The following is a 26178-nucleotide window of genomic DNA, read 5'->3' as shown; positions in this document are numbered from 1 at the left end:
TTTTTTCCCCTTTTATTAGTTTTAGCAATATGTAAGCATGCACCTTTTTATGACACACACACAGTGGCTTGATAAGTCTCTAAAGCAGTGTCGGTAAATATGCATGGTTCGGTGGATGATTACTTGGCATGAGTCCTCCACGCCATGGATGGTTGTATGGTCTCAATCATGCGTGGCCAATTATGAGGGGCCGGTTTTGGCTATCTTTCTTGGGTAGCACCTAACCTCTGGTCCAGGGTTAGGCAACTACCCTAGAAGGCAATGGAACCGCGCCATGATTGCACAGGTGGGATACCAACTAGATTCTTGGGTTGGACGACGGACGGGCTTAAACTGCCGTCGCCCCTCTTAATGCTTGAGGATTGGACATCAGATCTCATGCTTTTGCTTCCGAGGTCTTATAACGTTTGTGACGGAAATAAACTTGCATTTACTACTTCATGTTCAGATTTTATTTTATTTTTTTCTAGAGCGGATGACTCATATACATCTAGTAAATAGTAAATCTCGGATTACTCTACGCAGCACTTTTTTTTCCACGCATAAGGCTTCCGGCATGATTAGTCATGTACAAAGCCACCCAATTTGCAGCTCTGTCAGCCATTCTGTAGATATGTTTGGCCTGAAAGACAATATCGCCACTCACCATGATCCGAATATTTTAGAGCAGGAGGTGATACTCTCCGCGCCACTAATACCTCTTGGACCAGCCGATCAAGAAGGATTGCTCTCTATACAACCCAGTTCCATATGACACAGCTCTGTACAACTTTTTGAGATAGAATTCATCAAAAAATACATCATTCAAAAAATCAGCTTTGGCAACTCTCTCTCTCTCTCTCTCTCTCTCATGCGTTAAGGCTTAGTGCTCGAGCTCAATTTAAATACCTAATTATGAAAGGTGCATGAGAAAAGAGCATGAATTTTTCATTTTTTTTGCACTCTTTCATTTGCAAACTAGCAGGTCTACTGTAAGCACACAGATTAAAATAGAGATATAGATTAGGAGGATCTAAAATCTCACGTCCAACACGTAATTCACTCATTTTTGACAAACTAACCTAACACGTTTTTACCGGCACATAATTAGGCCTGGTCACCCCGAAAGATGGAAAAAGTACGTCATTGGATGGATGTTTGAAAGGTGGCTGAACGAAGCATTTATGAAATCACGAGCTGAAATTCCGTTCTATGCCAACTATTGTAATACAATTCCTATATATGTATTATGACCTCTCCTGCTATCTATATTCCCTTGCAGATAATTTTGCATTGTAGAACAGAGGCTTTTGCTCAAAAGCACTTCTAGACCCGTCATATTCAATAAAAGGTGATTTGATCCAAAATATCTCATCCAATTATTAAAAAAAATCTGTTATATTAGCTACCAACATTTTTTTTGTGAAAATCTATGTATTTAGTCTCACATCAGCTATATGCTGGATACTTATACGGATCCAAGATATCCAAATAGTATTTTCCAACTACCATTTTTTGGATGACATTCTAAACTATTATAAATAGTATTAAAGTAGACTTGGCCTATAGCTCATATGGACTAGAGATATTATAATATTGGAGGATTGAGCAAGTTTTCAGCTAGGGGAGGTTCTGGATTGTCACGCTTCCTCTCGTATGCATGTCTGCAGCCATGCAATTTTCAGCTAGCCTGTACATACAAACACCTCGGTATTTCCAAACCGACGAATTATGCATAAACTATGATAATTAGGTATGATGAGAAGCTTAATATGTTAGACAACATGCCGGCCTTAATCAGCTCGTTGTCATCCCATAGTTTAATGCCCACTTTAGTTCACACCTACTGAGGTCACATGCCGCTTTGTTTTCCAATATATTTTTTTTTGTTTGCCTTTGGTTTGACACACGGCTATGGTTGTGCCTTTTGAAACTGGTTAAGCAACATACCATATGTGGCATGATAGTGATGGCATGGAAAGGGAAAGGGCGAGGCCTCCAATCCACTCCCTCCCGTAACCTTTTTTTCTCACCAACTCGCTCGTGGAAGACCAAAAAGCCCCCCGCCCCTCCTCCTCCTTCTCTCCAAGTCAAACGCCTATAAATCCCCACTTCTCTCCACCCAAGAGGTCACTAATAGCCCAAGAGGAGGAAACGCTTGAGACAGGAGGAGCATAAGCCCATGGGAAGGTCTCCATGCTGCGAGAAAGCTCATACCAACAAGGGAGCTTGGACCAAGGAGGAAGACGACCGTCTCATCGCCTACATCCGGGCCCATGGCGAGGGATGCTGGCGATCGCTCCCCAAGGCTGCCGGCTTGCTCCGTTGCGGCAAGAGCTGCCGCCTCCGCTGGATAAACTACCTGCGCCCCGATCTCAAGCGTGGTAACTTCACCGAGGAAGAGGACGACCTCATCATCAAGCTCCACAGCCTTCTCGGCAACAAGTAAGCAATCCTATATTAGTATTCAGACAGGAACACTCGCTGCTAAGGAGTTCCTTTGGTGGTGGTGCAATTACTAGCTTGAAGCTCTATATATAATTCCTTTGCTAATGTTTATATTTGTTCTACGACCTTCCCCAGTGGCTGTTTGGGGTTGCATGCTTTTGGATCTCGGAAATTAAATATCTCAGATGTCTTGTTGTTCTGGTTTTCGTGTTCCTTGACCTCCATCAATGCATTAGCAAGGGTGCACCAAACCTCAACGCCATCCCAACGCAGTTAGATTACTCTTTTTCAGAAAAAAAATATTACAATCATATTATTGTACTTGTTCCTTGATGCAAAAGATAGACCCAGCCAACGACCAGCAATCATATTATTATAGCAATTCAAGAATTCGATAGACTTAATCTATATATGTGTATATATTAGCATTAGGTGTGATGAAGACTAACAAATTTTATAAATCTCAACAGATGGTCTCTCATAGCGGGGAGGTTGCCAGGGAGGACCGATAACGAGATAAAGAACTACTGGAACACGCATATCAGAAGAAAGCTGTTGAGTCGGGGAATCGACCCTGCCACCCACGGTCCGGTCCATGCACCTCTTTCGGACTTCACCATCACTTTTGCTAAGGCGGAGAAGAAGGATGTGCGAATTCTTCGCCGCGACGAAGGGAAGACTGGCAGCAGCTGCAGCAGGGAAGAAGAGTCAGCATCATGGCGGCAATACAGATGCCCGGATCTAAATTTAGAGCTGTCTATAAGCCCTCCCTTCCAACAACCGGCGCAGCCCATCGAGGGAGAGAGGAGACTCTGTTTCGCCTGCAGCTTGGGTCTCCACATGAGCCAGGAGTGCAAGTGTAATGGCTTTCTTGGCCTTAGTGCTGGAGCGTTAGACTATAGAGCAGTTGACATGAAATGAAATGCTCGTCAGTGTCTTCATCTTGTGGCAATGATGAAGCAACTACGAAAAAAAAAGGAGGGGGGGGAGGGGGGGGGGGGGATTATATGATCGATCCTATTTTTCTCTTCTTTTTGTACAATTGTTGGAACATAATACTGTACTTCTATTTGTTTAGCTATGATTTTTTTGGTAAAAGAAAGGCATGCATGGATTTCTCTCATGAGATGCTCACTTGTTTCATATTTTTTGTTGTTAGATTTCATAAATATGTTTTCTTGTTTATGATCTAATATTTAATAAGAGAAGATGACGGGAAAAAAGCCTGGGCATCCTTTTGCTCTTTCTGAAGTCTTTTTTGGTGGGCAGTCTGTGGCCAAGCTATATATCTCATTCAATTCATGTCGGATTGTGGATTAGAAGGTGAGGAGAAGCAAGCCTCTGGTTTGGAGGTTAGGTAATCAGTCTCAATAAAGGATGAGACAAATATCTGAACAGGCGATGCCATCAATGGCACCATCTTTGGCACAAAATGACTACGTTACCCCACCCCAACCACAAGAATCGATCATGGGGCACTCCATTAAATCAAATCCCGTTCGTGCTCGATGCATCTCCCTTCGTCCGCTGTTGTGTAAAAAGCTGAATTCAATGATTTCATCTTGATGGCAATCTATCAATGGATCCTTATGAGGACTTGGTCTAAAGGTTTAATTCAACTAAATAAGCTTACCAATATCATGTTCCACACATAGCCCTTCATCCGGTGCTGCGTCAATGCTTAATGAAGACTCGTCCTCTGCCAGAAGCGACGGGACTCTCAGGAGAACTGCTCCCACGTCAAGTGGCTCAGCAACGTATCAGAATATCTTGTTCTCTACTTTAGTGGTTGAATAATATCATCCATGTTGAACCCTGAAAAAGAATTCAGAGATTTGATTTGATTAACTAATAATATGACCGGATCTTAAACACATGTGTTACTTAAGTAATTAGCATGAGTTATGGAGATTGGTGGGCTGATCATAGGTTTGATTACAGTTTATTGAGGATAACATTAAGGGCTCGTTTGGTTCGCGGGAAGCATTTTTTCCCATAGGAATATGATTCCTGGAAAACAAATTTTTAGGAAAAGAATGCTTAGGAAAGTACTTTTGGCATGTTTGGTTGACCGTGAGAAAGTGACAAATTTACAAAGTACTTATGTTTGGTTGGCCATCCACTTTCCTAAGAAAATTATGTATAATTTCTATTATGCCCTTAATAAAAATTAGATCTTTAATGCCTCTTTAATGCTTTTTTAATGTTAAAGGGTTTTTTGGAAAAAAAGTAAAAATGGAATGATTCCCACCTCATGGGAAAATAACTTTCCCATGTTTCTCATGCGAAATTAACTTTCCCATGAAATGTGGGAATCATATTCCCATGGGAATACAACTTTCTCATCTCTCTCTTTTGAAAACTCCAACCAAACAAGAGGCATCTCATTACTTTTCCGTTGACCACACTTTCCCCCCTTCTTTTTCCGTGAATCAAACGAGCCCTAATTTTCTTACTAAATTAAGCTGAACGAAGCCATACAATAGGCGCGCAAGTTTTAATTGGAGCACATGAAGTTTATTGAGGATAACTTTATTCTTTCAAAAATGCATTGGTAAAACAAGGGGCTCTTTTACCATCGAAATCACAAGGACATAAATTTCTAATTCTGTGGTTCATTGGAAGAGCAGACAATGGATAATATTAGCCACCAAATTCACAAGCACATTGAAAAAACCAAGAAACCAAGGAATCGACAAGCATACATGCATGGTCGCCCACTCATGCATGCATGGACACACGTGTATGAATGTGTATGCTCAGATGCCCGCAGGTACATAAAGTACATGCTTGCACTCAAGTGCACATTTATATGTATGGGTCCGTCAGCATCAAAGAATTTTAAAAGTCCGTCAGCTCTTATGCAAATTGGGTATAGCAAAAATTAGCAAATTTTCTCTCGCTGCAACTTGCATGCATGCAATAGCCCTGGATTTTTAGGGCTCGTGGGTTGGCTCAGAGTGGCCAGGCTCAGCTCGACAGCGCCCAGCCAGCCCTTGGGCTTATAGAACAGCTCGAAGAGGCCAGATTGAAAGCCACCATACCCTATGGCACGATGTAATGGAGAAGAAGACTCTGATAGGAGTCTGCTTCCTCCTCTAATTCTGACAGAAATTGGAGTCATTCAAGCAATTCGAGTTCGACTAGAACTCTAAGATTTCGCCTATTTAACTCCTCCTCCATTGCAATCCGCCCACAATGAGTCCAAGATTCATCACCGATCTCGACGATCCTTCTTCGAGTCTTCTCCTCGATTCGTTGCCAGAAAGTCCCGTCGGACTGAGGTATGAATTCTTCATCTTCTCCTCTTTCTTCCTTTATTTTTTTGGATTTGAGTCGGCGATCGCTAGAGCTTCATACGAAACAAAGCACCCCTATTTCGGCCATGTTTAGCCGCCACCGACCATCGAGTTTGGCCGAGGTTGTGGCCACTTGAGGACACCATCGGGTGGGCAGCTAGGCCATCATGGTTGCCACCTCTTGCTGACAAGAGAAAAGAAAGAAGAGAGACAGAAAAAAGATTCTTCCCTCTTCTCTATTGTTTGTCTCTTTCTCTCTCCTCTCTCTATTTTCTCTCTCTAGAAGATCTATGAAACTCCGAATCGGGTCCTTGTCAACCCGATCTACAAACACGAGTTGACCCTTAGAAAAAGGCCTTGAACTGCCTTGGTGCCTAGGCCTCCTACTGAATCGATCACTCCAGCCTTATTAAATGTCCTTGAAACCTCCATTGATGAATAATGTTGATTGATCTTAGCCCTGATTGAGTCGAATTCATTAAGTGTATCATCTAGAATGGACCCACATGAAACCACCTTACGCTCGGCCAAGCATTCTTGAATCATTTACTTAAAATTATGAATTAGAAATTAATTTCATTATTAATATTTCAAATTGATCTAGCGAAATCACCTAGCGAAGTCTAACAGCTTAAGACAAAAGAAGTATATATCTTATACTCCTTATTTTTCAAATGATCATATTTTTCATGCATAAAATTTGCTTGTGGAAATAGAGTGCCTTTCTTAAAATTATGGATCAACATATATGTTATGAAAATCATACTTTATTATGAAAAATAGTTTCATAAATATTTTTATAAACATAGCTTTGTTTGTGAGATATGAATCAGATCATGCCATTTAGTATTTATTATCCATGTATGTGTATGTTTTAAAAAAAAGATATAAGTTTTCTAAATGCTCTTAGATTGCTATGACCGCCCCTAGAAATGGAGGCCAATCGACATCCTGGACTAGCATCCAACAAAAATAGCCCTTTGCCAATAGGTTAAAATTAGTAACGAATGCAAACTATGATATCTTGTCGATTACGAAGATAGCCTTGCCACGAGTTATAGTGACTATAACACGAATATCTGTGAACAATGTTTTGATTTATGATAGAATTAAATGACATGAATGATAATTTACGAATTTATTTGCAACATAAACGAAACTATGTTTATGAAAGATAGATGATTTGTTCATGCATGATTTGTTTTATGACTTAATATAGTGTACTATAAAATGCTTATTTTGAAATATTTGTTATTTTTCTTAAATGATGCATTGACATGAAAAACTTATGCTTGATCCAGTAAGATAGAGTAAGGTTCACTTAATGAGTTATGTTGCTCATATATCTCTATTTTATTTTTCTCTCTCCAAACAAATAGAGCTGAAAGGAACGGATGGTGCATATTTGGAGTTCGTGTAGCAAGTTTGGCGATTTTGTAGAAAAATTTTAGTATTTTAAGTTGACTATGAATTCGTAGTTAATAATTTTTTGAATATTGCGAATTATGGATTTGGTATTTATGTTTTAATTTAGATGCTCTAAACTAATGTTGGTTGCATTTAATGGATAATCAATTTAGATTCCTATTTATTCAATATATTTGAGATAGATTTAAAATCTAAGATATAATATTTGGCTTCGTGTTATCGTGTGTTATACCTCTCGGTAGTACGGCCATATCATACTCCAAATCTGGAGTATGACAATGGGAAAGAGAGGTTTTCAGTTTGGAATATGCTTAAGTCCATGGTGTCATAAAACGTACGCAGCGTTTAATGAAGCCAAGTGAAGTGGTTGGTGGAAGGCACCCGAGCGAACTTTCTAAGCAATTTTTGAGTTACTGTAGCATTACTCTTTGAGTACAAATCGGATAGATGGCATTCTTAGTCTCCCAATTATTTTTAAAAAGAAAACATAGATTTTCTCCGCAGACTTCATATAAAGTTTATCTTGATTAATTCAATGAACCAAGGCTAAGAAAAAAAAAATCAGAGAAGTGACAAGCACCCTATTATTTTATATTTGTACAATCAGCAAGACAAATTAAGTTTCTTGATTCGCATCCATGTAATTTTAATTACTTGTCACGTTAATTGTTGCACCATGTCTAAACACGTGTGATGAATCTGTGGAACAGACATAAGTTGTGGAATTTTAATGGTAAGAGGATTACAAGCATATGTCTTTAACTTTGACATGCATAAGTTCTGAGATCACGGATAAAATAAATATATAACCTTTCTCTTGTTCTAATCTGTGTCGTGCTCTTTGCCATTTCTCTTGCTTCCGCCATGTGTATGTTACAGCATCAAGATAACTATCAAGTCAAATTATTTATAAAGTCATCGAGCACGACAAAAAGTAAACCATCAATTAATAGCTAAGACAAAGCCTCGTGACAGATTTCTTGTGATATAAATTGTTGATTCATATATGGCTCTTGAGAGAAGACTATCGAAATCGAGTGCAATAAAAAAAGGATCGAGGATTTCCTCGACAAAATAACGAAATTAAGTGCCAAGGGAGGGTCATTAGCCAGCTGGGTTTCAACAACATTACGATATTGACCATCATAGTGAATTCTTCATCCTATCTTTGATTATTTAAATTGATCATATGATGTCTTGCTTTTTAAGTTAAAAAAAATAGACATCCTTCTTTCGACGAGGTTAGGTAGGAAGAAGCTTCCATGGTCCATTGATACACCTTCTTATGACCCTTTCCAAGGAAATTTTAAATGAGAAAAATGCATCAGAGTACTTTGGTTCTCCCACCAACATTACATGAATGATTATGACAGCAGACCCTTTTCAAACGACCTGGACCGGGCCTTAATTGGGTTTAGGGGAAATCTAGGTCGACTGCCATGTTGTGTTTGATCTCTGGTGATTGAAAATTTTATATCTACTCTTGGTTTTGATCATCAATTTATATTTAACCCTTGGCCATGTATAAAACAAAACAAACTGCATATAGAACAGCCTTAGATGTGTGCAAAAAGGAATCATAAGTAGCGGTCAAACAAGAAATTGGGTGTTAAATTCGCCGGAGTTTATATTCATGATTTGAGGATCCACTTCATTTGGGTTCAACTCCAATTACAGACTGCATTCAACCCATGGACCTATGTTATCAGCCAAACCTAACTTTTTAAGCAGATGAGTTTAACACTAATTTTGAGCCGATTTAGGGCATGTCTCTCTGCGAAACACCTCTCCAGGATAAGCTGATCTAAACCTCTTTGTAACATAAAACAGATGAGTTAAACTAAACCAAATAGAAAACTTTATGATAGAGGTGAAAATAGATCAGATGATTCTTATCTAAATCTATTTTTGTATCCGAATTCAACTAATAACCGTATCCGTATTCATATCCATCAATGAAAAACAAATATGGATATGGATATATATCCGAATATTGGATTCTATTTATAAACCTATTTAATTTTGTGCAGTACTTATTAACTTTTAAGAAAAATGAATAACTATATTAACATGCTATTAACTTGATCTACCTTCCACTTAGTAACAACTTTGATTTTTGATTATAAAGTTTAATTATCCGGCTTATTTTCGTATTTATATCCAAACCTCCATCTTCTTTCCATATTTGTAATTTTTATATCCAATTACTTTATTTATATTTATTAAATAAAATAAATATAAAAATAAATATAAATATATTAGCATGGGATCCGTATGTAACTCAATTTTAGTTGCCCCACCCCACCGGAGCCCACCTAAAGTCATACCAACATATCCTCCCTCTCCCTCTCTCTCTCTCTCTCTCTCTCTTCATGGGCGGTGGTTACATTTACCACCTAAAGTCATACCAACTTATTCTCCCTCTCTCTCTCTCTCTCTCTCTCTCTCTCTCTCTCGTCCTCTTTTTTTTTTTTTTTTGGTACAACTTTTCCTCTCTTCATGGGCGGTGGTTACATTTACACATGCGGCCGGAGTTCTGTCCCTTGCTTAAATTCATGGAGGCCCCACTCGGACTTGGTGCCCTGCACTCCAAAGTATTCAAAGGCCTCAAGTCTCCCCCTTCTTGCTCTTTCCCTTGTTTGAGGTTCCGTTTTTGAATTCTGAAGCGTACGCCTCCTCTGCCTGCTCCAACCTAACGCCTCCTCTCGTACCATCCTTTTAATTTTCCTTCTGTCGCTTTTCCTACTTGGATGTTTGGAAGTACACCACGAGGATGACAACTTCCCATCTCCCTCTTGGATTTGCTACGCCAACCGTCTCGTTCCACCTAATTTCCCGTTATGAAAAACCGGAAAACCATGCATAAAATTGGGGATGGGACTGCCTGGAAAGAACAGCAGCGACATGACACGTATCAAACTATCTTGCTTGTTTGCGGTGAATGGTTTTAGACTTTTTTTGGAACGCTTGGGTCTACTTCCACTTTCGAGCGAGGAAAGTATGGTCTGCGTTAGCCCAAGATTACAGGAAGCAATGCGAGAGTAGAGCTCTCGAGATTCACATACTTTCCATGCATCAAATTAACGAGTCTGTGGGGAAAATACGATCACAATCTCAGCCAGATTTTTCTGCTCTAATAAGGAAGGTAGCAATTGAGATTAACAATGGCATCACCTTGAAGGGTTTTGAGCTTTTAACAAGAGCAGCAGAAAGGGCTATAGATCATTGGTTGCACCCTTCTTCCACAAAGGGAGAAGCTTCGTGTTTGAATCTTGGAGATTGTTTCCTTGAGTGTTTGACAAGGATAATCTGTCATCATTTTCATGAAACCATTAGTGGCACATCCACCATTATCGTTGACAAAAAAAAAAAAAAACACTTTTAATTATACAATTGCTCGACAGCAAAAATTACTCAATGCCTTCATCAAAAAACAATTATACAATGTCGATCGGCACTGTTAGCAAGATTTTATTTTTCTTTATATCTTTTTACAAAGAACTTTTTTTTTTTAATGAAAATGAAGGTAATGAAATAATCATTCATTAAACTCAGGAGTCCAAGCATCAGAAAAAAGAGCAGCCTAGAGCATAAAAGTGGGAAAAAAGTATATAGGAACAGTTACAATGACTAGTTAATTAATGCTTGTCTAGCAAGCAGATATGTTAAAACAACAGGTTCATGAATTGGTTTAGGCAAACAACCATCTGGTTCAATATTTTATATAGGTGATACAGTTAAAATTGGAATCAGATTGGCTGGATTCTTATTCAGCTGGTTGCTGGATCACTTGTTTCTGGCTTATATACTTCCATGTGTTTTTCTATCATTATAGCACTGACTTCTTAGTTAAAACTGGTCCATTCAGATCACTGAGACTACGATTGAGGCTAACTCTTAAGATTTTAATAACATAAAAGATTTACGATCAGCTCACCTGTTTCAATGTTAGTAGTTAAGATGTTGTGAATGTAAAGGAGTGGAGATATCTCAGGCTTTTCTTAAGATGTTGAGGCTTACATATTAATTTATAGAACAGTTGACATTTCAGCAACCAAAAAAATATTCACATATTGTTGTACACCCTTTCGTCATGATCGTTCTACTCAATCCCAAGCTTATCTAGAACAGCCATTCATCAGGTTGCCGTCCTTAACGTAATCGTGTTTGGTGCCTTATTATAAAAGTATGATAAGTTTGGCATGACACAAGCCTTAGTGATCATTATCCTAACCCCTGCGGATCATTCTTCTTGTTCAAGGCTACCTGACGACGTCTTTTTGCAATCTCTTTCAAAGAATTTTTAACGTCTTAGATGGTGGCATTAGAAGTCTAAAGAATTAGCTTCGTCCAAGTTGGCTTCTAATGATCATTTGCATGTAGGTGGGCATGGGCAGGAGAGGATACGTGTGGAAGATGTCTGCTGGGAATTTACTCGTCTCTTTCCTCTTTTCAGATAGAAGGTTTGCATTGACTACTCTTCCGAAAGGAGTTCTTGTGTTGAAGCACGGTCTCTCTGTAGGATATAATTTCTCCTGTTTTAGGCTGCAGTCCAATTTGTCATTTCGTCTGGCTGCCTAAATTCTGTGGAGGAGCCTACTGATTTGGTGTCCATGGTGAAGCTACTGGTTGTTCTTTCCATGGTTAATTTCTAATTTTGAGGACTTGGAAATTTAGCACAATATACCGGCAACACTTGCGGACTGGTCTTCTGCGGCTAGGCCTCTCTTTGTACGTTTTTGGGTTGTGAGGTTTCAGATTCAAGGCTAATGAAAGTGCATACCAATGAAAGTATTAGCAATGTGATCAAACCATATTATTGTTAAAGAAGTTTTTTTTGCATGAAAACCCTTCTAAAAATTTAAATTTGTATGAATACTTTTTTAAAATTTACTTTTATTTATGTATTCTCATAAAATATTATTTTTGCATAAATGATCCTAATATAATAGTTCTTCTAACACCATTAATAAAAATCATATTTATTTTAATTTAAAATAAAATAAAATTTTAAAATTATTTTTTGTTGCTCATGGCGATAGCCTTATAATTTTTTTTTTTTGCACATCTACCCATTAAGAATATTTTAGTTATTTTAATTTGAACCCGTTAATTTTTTAACGGCATTAGATAGCGTGGATATATATATATAAAAATAAGGATAGAATAGTAAGACAAGTATTTTAAAAAGGTATATATGTAAATATTAATTTTAAAAGGATATTTATATAAAATTTAATATGTAGGAGAGTATTTATGTAAAAAAAACTTTGTTAAAATAGGAAGAGGCTTATTTTATTCCAGCCAATAGACTGCTTTCCCAAAACCTATTTTGCCAAGCCCGATCGGCCGAGTTTGCTCGAACTCGAATTGAATACCTGTCCTAAAAACGAGAATTGAGATTTGCTTTTATATATTTAGGAAAAATGCTTCAAGGTGCGAGTTATATATGCATACAAAATGTTCATCAGATTCACAATTTACTGATTTGGCAACTCCGTAATCAACGAGATTTAGAGATTTGCTTATTTATAATCAGTTTGACCACAATCGAGTCTAATGCTAAACTGCGACACTCAAGAGCAGCCAGGTTGATCGCCCATTCTACTATTACCATCAAATTTTTTTATTATTATTATTTTTCAATCAATGGACGTGCATGCGAAAGAAACATTTGAGAGAAGGTGGCTGCAGTTACTGATCCTTCGCAAATAAAGCTTTCGAAAACACATTCTCAGACTTGTATGGTAGATATTATGATGGACCTCCATCTTAGTTCTTCGAAAGTTTTATCTTTTTGTAGTTTTCATAGGATTCATATTGTAGTTTTCATAGGATTCATACAGGGACATCTTCTTCATATCCCATCTTGTATAATAGACTGATATGCTTAAATTAGTTGTTCCATGCAAGTATGCAACGCAAGCATCTAAAGCTGGAGGCAGTAGGCCATCACCTGCTGACATCCAAGCACACTGATTTGTGGGTAACGCAAGAAAATATTGAAACACAAGATGGGATATGAAGAAAATGTTGTCGACCCAGGTTTCCAGATTTTCCCAAAGGGAATTCCAAATCAACTAGGGCAAAGAAGAAATACAAGGAGAAGAGCTACTACTTATAAAAGTCAGTTGTTGGTGAACAGCGCAATGACGTATTCACACAAACTGCCGTTCAACACTTGTAGATGCACAACAGATGGAAGTTTCAAAGCCTTGCAAAACAAGTCAAGGTTTTTACCATCTTAATAAAATATTCTAGTAGTATTTCTTCATTTAAAGCAAAAGAAAATGGAGAAACCTGGTCCATTGTTAAATATTTTGTTTGCCGATTCCCATGGATGCATTTACACTCAACTGATTTAATTTATCCGATTTACCGAAAAGAAAAAGGAGAAAATTGGCAGCATCTCAATCATGTGAGCAATAAAAATCATACTACAATATTGGTGAGAAGTGATTCAGTTCCAAACAAGTTGCTAAATTATCATGGCATATAGCTGGCTGGTAGAAGAGGCAAAAGGAGAAAATACTGCGATTGAGCAAGAAAACTTTATTAATTCATTGAAAAAAAAAATGTGTGTGAGTACAAGAGAAATCCGGTCTCTTCAGGAGGGCCCTTCTTTGCAGCCTCAGCTGCAGGCATGTCTGCTTCAATCTCGAAACAATGGCATCAATATCAGCTTCTTAAAGCTGCCAAAGACCATGTTCTCTGCCACCAAGGTGGTAGCCTAGTGGTAAGGGGGCGATAATTCCTCCCAAGTTGCCCGGGTTCGAAACGCACGGGCGTCGATTAAATTAGGGGACCGGATGCTCCACGCCCGGATGTCTTGTTGGCGGTTATGCTTTCCTTCCACTTGTACCAAGGTGGCGCTAGGGTGACGTACCCACACGTGTGGCGGTGAGCCCAGTGGGGTGAGCCCACGGGTCGGAGAAGGCACGCGAAACCTGCGACCTGTATCGAACATTCCCTGGTGGAAGGGGGGCCCAGTGGGGGCTGCTACGCGGGTGGGTTGGTCCCTCCCCCTCCCCTCCTATCTTCTACCACAAAAAAAAAGAGACCATGTTCTCTCGTCATCATCGCAGCAATTTCTATATTCTGCTCCCCACTGTCAGCCACGTTTTGAGAGAGAGGAAAAGGAGAAAGAAAGAAAACAAAACAAAAGAAAAATGTTAGTTTTTTAGATGCAATAACATGTCACACAGATTGTAATCAGAAGGACTTTGAAAGCTAGTCAGACATGAGGCGTTGAAAAAGTTGAGCTCCATCCACAGATTGTAATCACACATACGATAGAGTAGTAGAAGGTACAGCTAACCTTCATATTAATGAAAAAGAAAAGCATTCTGGTTGAAAATGATATGGTTTTGCTAAGATAGCAAGTTTAGCTATAGAAGCCATGTCTGGTGGGTGCACGCATCATTCAATTTGAAAAGAAAAAAAACGAAGAGCAAGCATAACAAGGAATGCAGAAGTTACAAGGTCAAAACCTCATGATATATTAAATGCAAGGAAAATTTAGCAATATCTATTGATTTTGGTTTGTTAGCATACTTGTGATAAGCCGAAATCAAAATAAATGCTAAATGGCTCTTTAAAGGCACAATTACAGGCATGCATATGCAGATGAGCATCTGTCAGCATCCTTGGTCAATTAAGGGTTGACCGTCGAAAGCAATTGTTCTTCCTTCACAAAACAATCTCCTGGTACGGGCATAGGGGAAAAGTAAAAACAGCTAGCATGTGTTACTACCACCATACTAAGTCCCTTGAAATGCAGTGTGAAAATAAAATAGGCCTAATGTTGAGCAAACTGATGAGCTCACTGAAGATGGTAATACTTTTGCTCCCAGAACATTCATTAGAAGGGCATTGTTAAAAACCTAAACTGAAAGAAATGCTAATGCTTCTAATAATCACTTGACGTTACATAGCTAGATGTCTGTACAATCAAAGCGGTCTCTATAGACACCACTAATTAGTATGGGTTGATTAATCTTACCAATGTTTTTCATCAAACCCCTAAGGCCATGATAGGACAATGAAAATGTTAAACATGTTTACTAATGATGTTAACCACAAAAAGTTCCCTCTAAATTAAAGGAAATTATAATCTTTACCAGACTCGGTTCAAGCTACGCATGTCTAATCCAAATCAGTGAATACCTAATTTCCAAATGGATGATCCTCCCAGAAGGTGCATCACAAGAAACTTTTAACAGAGTTCATGCGAGCTAGCCAAATGTGTTTCATTTGAAGCATGCTATAAATGGAGATAATCCATTTCACCAACCATCGTGGAATATACTTGCTTCCCACTGTGATGCAACATGCAAGGCTCATGGAAGAAATGTCAAGACAACAGAAGAATTTTCAAAATCAGAAGAATTTTCAAAACCAAATAGACTTTAAACTAAGTTGGGGATGGTAAATTTCCATTAATGGTGGGCCTACATCAAGAATTTATTGCCATGTATAAACATGTATCTCTTGTAATTCAGAAGAGGCACAGTGGTCCATGTCACCTACTAGCACCGTTTCTCCATGGCGGCCAGATCTGTGCCCCCAAGATGGGGGGATGCACCATAGGCTGGGTGGGACCACAAGCGCACATACAAACCCCTAGAGAGAACCTATTGATTTGGCTCCAATGAAGCAATTAAGTCTGAAAGAGTGGCTTTGGTAATAAGGAAACCAAAATTTTCCACAAGAAAGGGGAGGAATGCTAAAAATAAAAAATAAAAATAGAAGCTCCGAGGATTGGAAAATGCATTAGTTGACAAGTTTTAATAGGAACAAATATAAAGATAGATTTATAAACCCAATCCCTAATAGGGTGGAATTAAAATTGTCTAATATCAAACAATCACAAACATAGATTCAGACTGCACTGCGACTTCCAAGATACAAAAGTTGCATGTGCCCATGTATGACCAGTTGTTAACCACCCTGGGGAGCACAAACATACATGAAGCACAAGCCTACTCGCTACATTAAAATTTTCCAGTTACGCATATTTTCATTATAATCCTTGCACAAACACAGAACATACAAACTTCAAAAGAAGTAGACAAGCATGTCGTTGATCAGAGGAAGAAAACAGAAAGAAAATTCTGGAAGACGGAATGAGTGAAAAATAGATGCAGAAGCACAAATAACGGGGATTAGTAGCAAGAAGAGCAACATACCCACTGATCAGAGAGACTTTCAGGGTCTATCCTAAAATGTCAGAATAAATTTCACCATATTTCATAAATATTGCAACAAAAAAACTTTTCGTTAATGAAGTTCAAGCTTTCATGTATTTACAGCATGACATGATGATGGATGCTAAACAAGTATAATTTTACAGCAGGGAAGGTTGAAACAGCCCAAAATGAAATATAATAATAATATCATTGGTCCAAAGAGACTAAATCACATTATCCACAGAAAATAACATAATGACAAGTAGATGAGCCAAGCTCAAGTAATCACAAAATATAATCAAAACACAACACTGCTAGCATCATACCTATTTTAAAATGAAAGAAAACATGGATTTACAATGCCAGGTTTTGTGAAAGAAAACCATGCAGCACTAATAACATCATATTGTTCTTAAGTAGAATATTATGAAGAGGTAACTCTAAAAGATCACAATATTAGCATTTGCATTTTATAACAGAATGAAAGAGACACGTAATTTAATTCTATAACATAATCCAAATACTAAAATTACATGTCTTAAAATTAGAATTGCTACTATGTTTAACCAAAGAGAACTCCGAAATACAATGACACCATAAGTTCATTATTTATTTTCTTTATATTAGGCAGTGTACTCTTTTATCTTTCGTTCTACATTATTGTTGTATAGGCAATTAATAGCTATATGTATCGGGTCATGATAGCACATCTCCAGTCAATTAGAATAATAAAATTTGGTATAAAATTATCCCTCCTCCCTCTCTTGTGTCAAAATGAAAATGAAAATGAACCCAAATAAAGGGTTTTGGAATCCTTGTATAGCCCAGTGCCAGCCCAAACTAGTCCACACCTACCAGATCAAACTTTCTATATAAGCCGGTACGGGCAACATGAAACGTGTCAGAGAATACATGGGCACACATTACATATCACACATCATGGACCAGCACACCAACCCACGCTTTCATAAACAGCTGGAGAGTGCATTAAGGAAAAATATAATATTAAGGAAACAACAGAGTAGCAGGCATCAAGTGATATACTAGATGCAAAGCTCAGCAATTTAAGATTGAATAGGATATAAATTAAGTTAGAATTAAAAGCAAACATGAAAACAAAACCAGATGAGACTATGTGTACAAAATGTCTGACTGAAATTTTTAAAGATCACATCAAAAAAAAAAAATTAAAACTGAAGCGAAACAGCTCGGCTTCAAGTGAATACAATCAAACCTTCCAAAACCGAAGAGGAGACAGCCCAAGGCCAGGCAAAGGTAAATAGAAGATACCCGTAGTGAAAAAAAAAAAGGCAAACCAAGTACATAGCTATAAATATAAGAGGTGTTGAGATATCACAAAATATACACAGAAGATGAAGCTACCAAGTTGCATAACTCAAATCTCCTTCTAACACAGAATGCAAACCAGAAGTTAATTGTCTTGCAAAGCCTAATTGTCCTGCATTTTTAGGACCTTTTCCTATGTATTTTTTTTTTAACATTTACAGATTTACCCGCAAGAACAGACAAATGGCAATCCAATACTCGCATCCCTGTAAAAATGAAATGAAATATACTCAAACAGACTAGCAAGGCCCCTAAACACAAGTACAAGTTGTTGGAACTATCATGATCAAAACACATTGCAGATCTTCAATACATATTCTGAGAAGTGATAAGAGGAATAGCATGGGTTCACACCATACAAGAACATTTGCCTGCAAGTTAGCAACCTTCCCCTTTTGAGCGACATGAAGGGCAACATCTGGATGAAAGCTTGGAATTCAGCAGAGAAGAAACAATGACATATTTTGGCCAAAAGAGCATTTAAAAGAAGAAAAAAAACTTTGCAAAAAAGTCACCATATTGCGAGTCCATATACTTTTATCTTCTGATAATATGAAGGGTGCATGTGGCCTGTATTTTCTGATTTTATTGGGTGTATTCATCCTCGCATTGTATGATTAACCCGTTAAAAAAAAAAGAAAAAAAAAAGAAAAAAAAAAGAAAAAAGAAAAGAAAAGGGTGCATGTGGCCTACAAGGGTATGTGTCTCTCCTACTTCCCCTTGCCCAAGAAATGTAACTGACCGTGTCAAAATTTTACATATGATGAGACTTGTATCTCCTTTCATATTGGTTAACTGAGGATCCTACTATAATCATTCTCTATGTTACAAACCTATATGTTTCCTCTCATGGCAAGTAACATATCTCTGGTACGAGCCCAAGAGCTGTATCGGAAGGGTGGTGTGGTAGAGAGAGAAGTGAAGTGGGTGAAGGTGAATGCGTGTGGTTTGAGAGACAACAAAGACTGGAGCTAGTTCGAGGAAGCTCCTACCTCCTTTCTTAACAAGTGTTTTGGGTTTTCCTCCTCCCTCAGCCCACTTTCTACTACTGAAATAAATAGATCTCTTGCTCTCGTAGAAGGAGGAAGAGGTTACAACTAACTTAAGATCAAGACCAAGCAAAGTAGGAAACTAACACCACTACTCTCATGAATACAACAGTAGTTGACACGTACTGAAACTGCAAACAAACTATCCTAGACCTTGTAATGAACTCTCGCCTAAGTGGGCGCTAGTCATTGCACTTATGTAGGAAACTGTAAACAAATACAAGACACGTTGATGACCACTCGCCATGCCTGGCGCAGCATGTAAGGGCACAGTAACGTAACGTTGGCACGTTACATTCCCTCTCGCTCAGGATCTAGCTCGTCCTCAAGCCGATGATTTGGGAACCTCTCTTGAAGTCTATGGTAGTCCTCTCATGTAGCATTGTCCTCGTCTAATCCCTTCTAGCAGAATAAGACTTGTGTTACAGCACAGTTCCGTCGCTTCACCATCTTTCGTTGCAGGATTGCTTCCAGTTCAAGATGTAGAGAGCCCCCTTGATCTGTATCAGGTAAATTGGTCTGGACAATGGTATTGTCACCTAGTTTCCTCTTAAGACAGGAAACATGGAAGACTGGATGAACTTTGGATTGAGGAGGGAGCTCCAGGCGATAGGCTATTGTTCCGATCCTTTGCAATACTTTGTATGGCCCAAAATACCGGTGAGCTATCTTGAGATTAGTCCTGAAGTTAACTGATTGTTGCCTGTATGGTTGAAGATGCAAGAATACCCAATCCCCGACGTTGAACTTACGCTCTGTTCGATGCCTATCCGCCATAGATTCCGTTCAATCTTGTGCCCTTTTTAGGTTGTCCTTGAGAGTCCGTATGATCTCCTCCCTGCTGCGGAGAGCTTCTTCCACTACCTCTACCTTGGTAGTGCCTTGGACATATGATAAAAGCCTTGGAGGAGGAATGCCATACACTATCTGATAAGGAGTCATACCTGCTGAAGAGTGATGATTCGTATTATACCAAAATTCAGCCATTGATAGCCACTTGACCCACTCCTTGGGCTTTAATCCACAGAAGAATCTCAAATATTGCCCTAAGCACTTGTTAACCACTTCTGTCTGGCCATCGGATTGGGGGTTGTAAGCTGATGACATGTTAAGTTCAGTGCCCTACAACTTAAAGAACTCTTTCCAAAAGTTGCTGAAAAACACCGCATCACGATCACTGACAATAAAAGTCGGCATTCCATGTAGCTTAAAAATATGATCGAGGAATTGCCATGCTACCGTCACTGCCGTATAAGGGTGAGCTATAGCTATAAAGTGAGCATGCTTTGATAGCCGGTCCACCACCACTAACACAGTTGTTTTGCCTTGTGAATTTGGTAAGCCGTTGATGAAATCCATCGAGATAGAAGTCCAAATATGACCAGGTCTCTGCCTTAGTACGCTGGCAAAGATCACATTCACGGATGTAGTTGCAGACCTCCTTCAGATGTGGCCAGAAGAATTCTCGTTTCAACTTCTGATATGTTTTGTAATAACCACTGTGGCCTCCAATAGGACTGTTGTGAAAGAATGAAAGAATTTTAGCCTTAAAGGGAGATTGAGAAGATAGATAGAACTTTTCCTTGTAAAATAAAAATCCGTTCTTGGTGGAATACTTGCTGGAGTCGACTTGCTCAGTCTGAAGCTTTTGCAGGAGATCAATGACATGTGGGTCTTGGGTCTGCTCGTTCTTCAACTCCTCCAGCCAATTAGCTATCAGCACAGAGATAGCAACAACTTCAGCTTTAACTCTTCTAGAGAGTGCATCAGCCACTCGATTAAAAACTCCACTTCTATACTCCACGGTGAAATCAAACCCAATGAGTTTGGACACCCATTGCTGTTGCATGGGCGCTCCCATCATCTGATCAAATAAGAACTTGAGGCCCTGTTGATCGGTTCTCACCAAGAACTTTCGCCCGAACAGGTAATGCCTCCACTTCCTTACAGCCAAGACCAACGCCATTAGCTCTTTCTCATAGCTGGACAAGAAGAGTTATTTGCCTTTGAGAGCCTTGCTAAAGAAGGCAATGGGGCATATGCCTTGTGAAAGCACAGCTCCAATTCCAGTCCCAGAAGCTTCGCATTCCACCTAAAATTCAGCATCAAAGTCCGGAAGGGCTAGTACAGACGACCTGGTCATGGCTTCCTTCAGTCGATTGAAAGCCTGAAGAGAGTCTTCTATCCACAAGAATGAGTTCTTCCTCAGCATCTCTATCAAGGGCTTTGCAATCTTCCCATAATCTTGTATGAAGCGGTGATAGTATCCAGTGAGCCCTAAAAATCCCCGCAAGCTCTTGAGGTTCTTAGGTTGTGGCCAGTCGACCATGCATTGGATTTTCTCCGGATCCGCAGCGACTCTCTCCTTGGATATGATGTGACCTAAGTATTCAATTGAAGCACTTCCAAAGGTACATTTGCTTCTCTTGGCATACAGTTTATTAGCACGGAGGAGATTTAATACAGTTCTTAAATAATACAAATGATCCTCCATGTTTTGACTGTATACAAGGATATCATCGAAGAAAACTAAAACAAACTTTCTTATGAAGGGTCGAAATACCTTGTTCATGAGTCCTTGAAATCTAGAGGGAGCATTGGTAAGGCCAAATGGCATCACCAGGAATTCGTAATGCCCTTCATGTGTACGGAAAGCTATTTTTGGGACATCCTCTGGCTTCACCTAGATTTGGTGATAGCTCGAATGTAAGTCAAGCTTCGAGAAGACCGGTGCACCATGCAACTCGTCAAGTAACTCTTCGATGATTGGGATGGAAAATTTATCTTTGACCGTTGCTTGATTGAGGGCACGATAGTCCACACAAAGCCGCCAAGTTCCATCATTCTTGCGCACCAGCAACGTAGAAGCGAAAGGGTTTTGGCTGGGTCGTACGACCCCTTACTGCAGTAACTCGCCCACCAATCTCTCAATTTCCGACTTTTGATAGTGGGGGTATCTGTATGGTCGAGAATTCACTAGCTTAGTGCCAGGAATAAGAGGAATCTAGTGATCCGACACTCACGATAGGGGCAGGCCATGTGGCTCTTCAAAGATGTGTATATAGTGGGTTAGTAGCTCCTCAATAGACTCTTAGGTCTACCTCTTTTGAGGCTCTGCACTCATGGATTGGATTTACATTAAAAAGCAAGAATTACTAGATGACAGAGATTTACTCACATCCTTGTCGGAAAAGAACTCCATGTTTCTCTCTGCTTCCCCTTTTAGGGTGCACCTTGTCTTTCCCAATTGGAAATCCATGGTAAGGTTGGCAAAGTCCCAAGTAATGGGTCCCAGTCTTTGCAACCACTGTGCTCCCAAAATGGCTTCATAACCTCCCAACTCGTGCAGGTAGAAGTCCACCACCAAGGAGATTCCTTGTAGTTGCAACTTCACCCCCTCGCTCATTCCTTGGCACGTGACGCGATCTCCGTTAGCAACAGAAACCTTGAACTAGGTCTCTTTGTGTATCAAGAGTCCTGCCTTGGCTGCAACACGGGGACTCAAGAAGTTGTGAGTACTTCCTGAGTCGATAAGCACCACCACAGGAATGCGATGGAGCCACCCCCGTACTCGCATTGTTTGGGAAGAGAGGCTCGTCATAATGGCGTGAAGTGAGACCGCCATTGCCGGCTCATCCGGCTCCGCTTCCCTTCAATCTCATTGAACTCTAGAAGCTCGAGGTCTTGCTCTTCTTTCTCAGGCCAACTTCCCTCCATAAGATAGAGTTTCTATAAATGACACTTATGGCCAGGAGAAAATTTGTCATCGCAGTTATAGCAGAGACCCTTGTCTCTTCTCTCTTTCATCTCCATTGGGGTGAGTCTCTTAATAATGGGAGTGGAAGGTTTAGAAGAAGAGTTAGAGATCGACCTTCCTTGATCTGAGCGGAGCGGCTTCTTATGGGAGTTAACCTTCACCTCCTGCATCCAGGCGAGACTGATGGTGCGTGACAGCGTTTGTGGTTCTAGCATCATGACATCCATATGGATATCCTCCCATAATCCGCCCACGAAATAGCTCACCATGAAGGCTTCGTTGAGACCATCAACACGGTTGTAGAGCTCTTTGAATCGGGCCTGATATTGCTCAACAGATGAGGTTTGTTGGAGTTTACACAGCAAGGCAGTGGGATCTTCATACTGATTGGTGCCAAAGCGAGAAAGAAATCCTTTGAAAAAATCCTGCCAGTTGTTGATGGCTCCTACCTTCTCCACCGCCCTAAATCACCGAAGGGCCTTCCCTTCAAGATTGAAAGAAGCAAGCAGGACCTTCTGAGTATTGGGGGTTTGCTGGTAGAGGAAGAACTGTTCTGCCCTGTACAACCACCCCATCAGATCCTCTCCATCGAATCGAGGAAAGTCGAGCCTTGCCATCCGAGTTTGAATGAGTTGGCTGACTTCTCCGGCTTGAAAAGAAGAAGCTTGAGCTGGTGCTTGTGAGTTGGAAGCCTCTCCTTGCTCCAGCAGAGGACAACCTGATGAGTTCTCCAAACGTGAGTCCACCATCTTCAATTTTTCAATCACCTCTTGGAGAATTTGGCCCTGATCGAGAAGTAGCTTGCCATGCATCTTCGAAATAGATTTCCGTGCAAGTAGTGCTTCCTCAATCTTGGCCAATCTCGTTCCATCCGTCATCCTCGGAAAGCCTGGCTCTGATACCAATTGGTACGAGCCCAAGAGCTGTATCGGAAGGGTGGTGTGGTTGAGAGAGTAGAAACGAAGTGGGTGAAGGTGAATGCGTGTGGTTTGAGAGACAACAAAGACTGGAGCTAGTTCAAGGAAGCTCCTACGTCCTTTCTTAACAAGTGTTTTGGGTTTTCCTCCTCCCTCAGCCCACTTTCTATTACTGAAATAAATAGATCTCTTGCTCCTGTAGAAGGAGGGAAGTGGTTACAACTAACTCAAGATCAAGACCAAGCAAACTAGGAAACTAACACCACTACTCCCATGAATACAGCAGTAGGTGGCACGTACTGAAACTGCAAACAAACTATCCTAGACCTCGTAATGAACTCTCGCCTAAGTGGGCGCTAGTCATTGCACTTATGTAGGGAACTGTAAACAAATACAAGACATGCATGGCGCAGCACGTAAGGCTGCAGTAACGTAACGTGGGCACATTACAATCTCCAAGATATTTCTGACGTTCACTTCCCTGTGTTGTGTCATCAATCTTGTTGCTGGAAATTGGACCCGGGGGCGACCGTCGGCTGAGAAAGAGGAGCTCCGGCATGAGATGGCAGGTGGTGGTCCGTCGGCGGGCGGCGTCCTCCGGGGGATCTGCAAAAAGCCGGCGGCCAGGATTTCCGGCGCCGGCCCTCCGATGCCAAGTCAGAGGGGGCAAATGTATGAGAGGAAAGGAAATATGTCTCAGGAGTTTCAGAGTCCAATCCCCTCTAAAATGGAGGGGTTCATCTTTTATAGAGGGGTACAGGATTATCTGTGATGTGACGGGGCAAACGGGTTACCGTCATGATTGAGCATATCGTATGAATTAATGCACGATCGTGTGAATTAATGTATTGCCGTAGGAGATCAGGCCAGAGCCAACGAGTCGTCGTGGCTGATTGGACGTAGCCGAGCGGGTCAGCTGTTTGCCATGGAGAGCTTGAGATCCGTAGATAGCATGCGCATTAATTGTTGAGTGAGCCGGAGATCAGCAGAGGCCATGCACATTGATTGTTGAGTGAGCCGGAGATCAGCAGAGGCCATGCGCATTAATTGTTGGCAGCGGTAGCAGGGCATGGTCCCCGGTTGAGTTGCAGAAGGATGTGACCGCGGCGGGTGGATGGTAAGGCCGGGCTTCCAAGGTCGAGAATGTTGAGGTCGGGCGTCAGGTCGAGCGCCTGGTCGGGCGTCCGAGGTCGGGCGCCTGGTCGAGCGCCCTGAGGTCGGGTGTCTCTGATCACGTGCTGGCGATGTGCTCACGTGCTTTCGGGCAATTTATATTCCCCCAACAAATCCCTTCAAGATTCATTCATTCATTCATCTGCATTTTCGAGTTTCGAGATTTCCTTATCTTTCGCTGCCAACGTTTCGACAGAGCCATCTAATTCCAAGCACTCACTACTTTAGTGATGAAAATTGACTCAAACTCGACACATTCGAGAACATAGAGGAAGGGCAATCAACAAAGGACAGCGAAAAAGAAACAAATGCATCCTAAATCTTAATTTATTTCGGAATCCAACGGTGGGGGTGGAGAGGCTGAAGGGCTTCTTCTGGAGCCGGGCGATGTATCGGGTGATATATACGCCACGGTGACGGGATCGTCCAGGGTGAGGCGGTGGCTCTGGCCCTCGACCGGTCCCGGTTTATCAGAGCTCGCGTCTCCGCCTGGAGCCCCGCCCCGCGGCCAAAGCGATGCGGTTGTCCAGGCTCACGATTTTTGGAGGAGAGAAAAGAGGGATCGACAAAAGAAATCAAGAAAGAGAGGGGATAAGATATGCGGATACCTGGAGTATTGGAGCTTTGGCGGTGGCCTTCTTGTTGGCGCCGAGGACGATGGTGTCGCAGCCGCGGACGCCGACGGAGGGCGTACTCCGCGCCTGAAAGAGGTTCAGGGTGTCGCCTGTGGCCGTCGGGGTTCAGGGGTTGCTGGGCATCGCAAAGACTGCCTGCGCTTTTGGGCCTTTAGATTGGATTTCTTACGCGGCCCAGAACATATCGTTTGTTTTCGAGGAGGGGTTTTTTTTTATTATTTTTTTACAAATATCCTCCTAAATATTAAATTTTATATAAATACTCTTTCAAAATTAATATTTATATATCTACCTCCGTAAAATATTTGTTTTACTATTCTATCTTTTTTTTTTATTCTTACTTTTGCATGTGTATCCATGCCATCTATCTAACGTCGTTAAAAAATTAACGGTTTCAAATTAAAATAACTAAAATATTCTTCATGGGTAGATGTATAAAAAAAATTTATAAAACGATTACGATGAAAGATAAAAAAATAATTTTTAAATGTTATTTTATTTTTAATTAAAATAAATATAGTTTTTATTAATGGTGTTAGAAAAACCGTTAGAAACATTTGTATAAAAATAGTATTTTATGAGAGTACATAAATAAATATAAACTTTAAAAAAGTATATATGTAAATTTAAATTTTTAAAAGAATATTCATGTAAGAAAAAAATTAGAATAAGAATGAAGAATACCAATAACTTAGGGGTGCTGTACAATGAGTATGGCTTCTTGGCCTTTGTCTTCCTCCTTCGTTTCTCAAAATCTTCCCAAGTCTGGCAGGTCCAGCTGGGACATGTAGTAGAACACAGACATGAGATAAAGTGTGCGCAAGAGTGGTAAAAAATGGCTTGCCCTAAATCTCCAACGTGATGTTCACCTGTTCTGAGACAAAAGTTTGGGTCAAACGTTTTTCAATTCAAGTTACATATGATTTGGATTCTTTTCCTTTGCCCCCAAACCAAGACT

The 26178-nt window shown here is 40.2% G+C and overlaps 1 protein-coding gene and 1 long non-coding RNA gene across 3 annotated transcripts; one reads left to right on the top strand and one right to left on the bottom strand.

The window, feature by feature from the left end:
• The first annotated feature begins 2030 nt into the window (after positions 1-2030).
• On the top strand, positions 2031-3410 carry LOC103706180 (myb-related protein Hv1-like). Its single transcript, XM_008790218.6, has 2 exons — positions 2031-2424; positions 2898-3410. Exons 1-2 carry the CDS (start codon positions 2162-2164, stop codon positions 3346-3348), a joined length of 714 nt encoding a protein of 237 aa, XP_008788440.4. The 5' UTR covers positions 2031-2161; the 3' UTR covers positions 3349-3410.
• A 10253-nt stretch (positions 3411-13663) lies between these two features.
• Positions 13664-25508, bottom strand: LOC113462667 (uncharacterized). Of its 2 annotated transcripts, none has more exons than XR_015976672.2 (2): positions 25194-25508; positions 13664-24787 (listed from the first exon to the last, which is right to left on the bottom strand). It is a non-coding gene; the product is annotated as an uncharacterized LOC113462667 (long non-coding RNA). The 2 variants fall into 2 exon arrangements; XR_015976673.2 differs by having other exon boundaries at positions 13664-24727.
• Between the last annotated feature and the right edge of the window lie 670 nt (positions 25509-26178).

The sequence above is a fragment of the Phoenix dactylifera genome, chromosome 3, assembly GCF_051530095.1.
Source record: "Phoenix dactylifera cultivar Ajwa chromosome 3, Ajwa_hap1_PhDact_Kaust_v1.1, whole genome shotgun sequence".
Lineage (NCBI taxonomy): Eukaryota > Viridiplantae > Streptophyta > Magnoliopsida > Arecales > Arecaceae > Phoenix > Phoenix dactylifera.
This window is presented reverse-complemented; position numbering and strand designations above follow the sequence as displayed.

Coding starts and splice junctions, on each gene's coding strand:
- LOC103706180 (XM_008790218.6), top strand. CDS start 2,162: ATGGGAAGGTCTCCATGCTGCGAGAAAGCTCATACCAACAAGGGAGCT. Junction 2,425..2,897: donor CACAGCCTTCTCGGCAACAA/GTAAGCAATCCT, acceptor AAATCTCAACAG/ATGGTCTCTCATAGCGGGGA.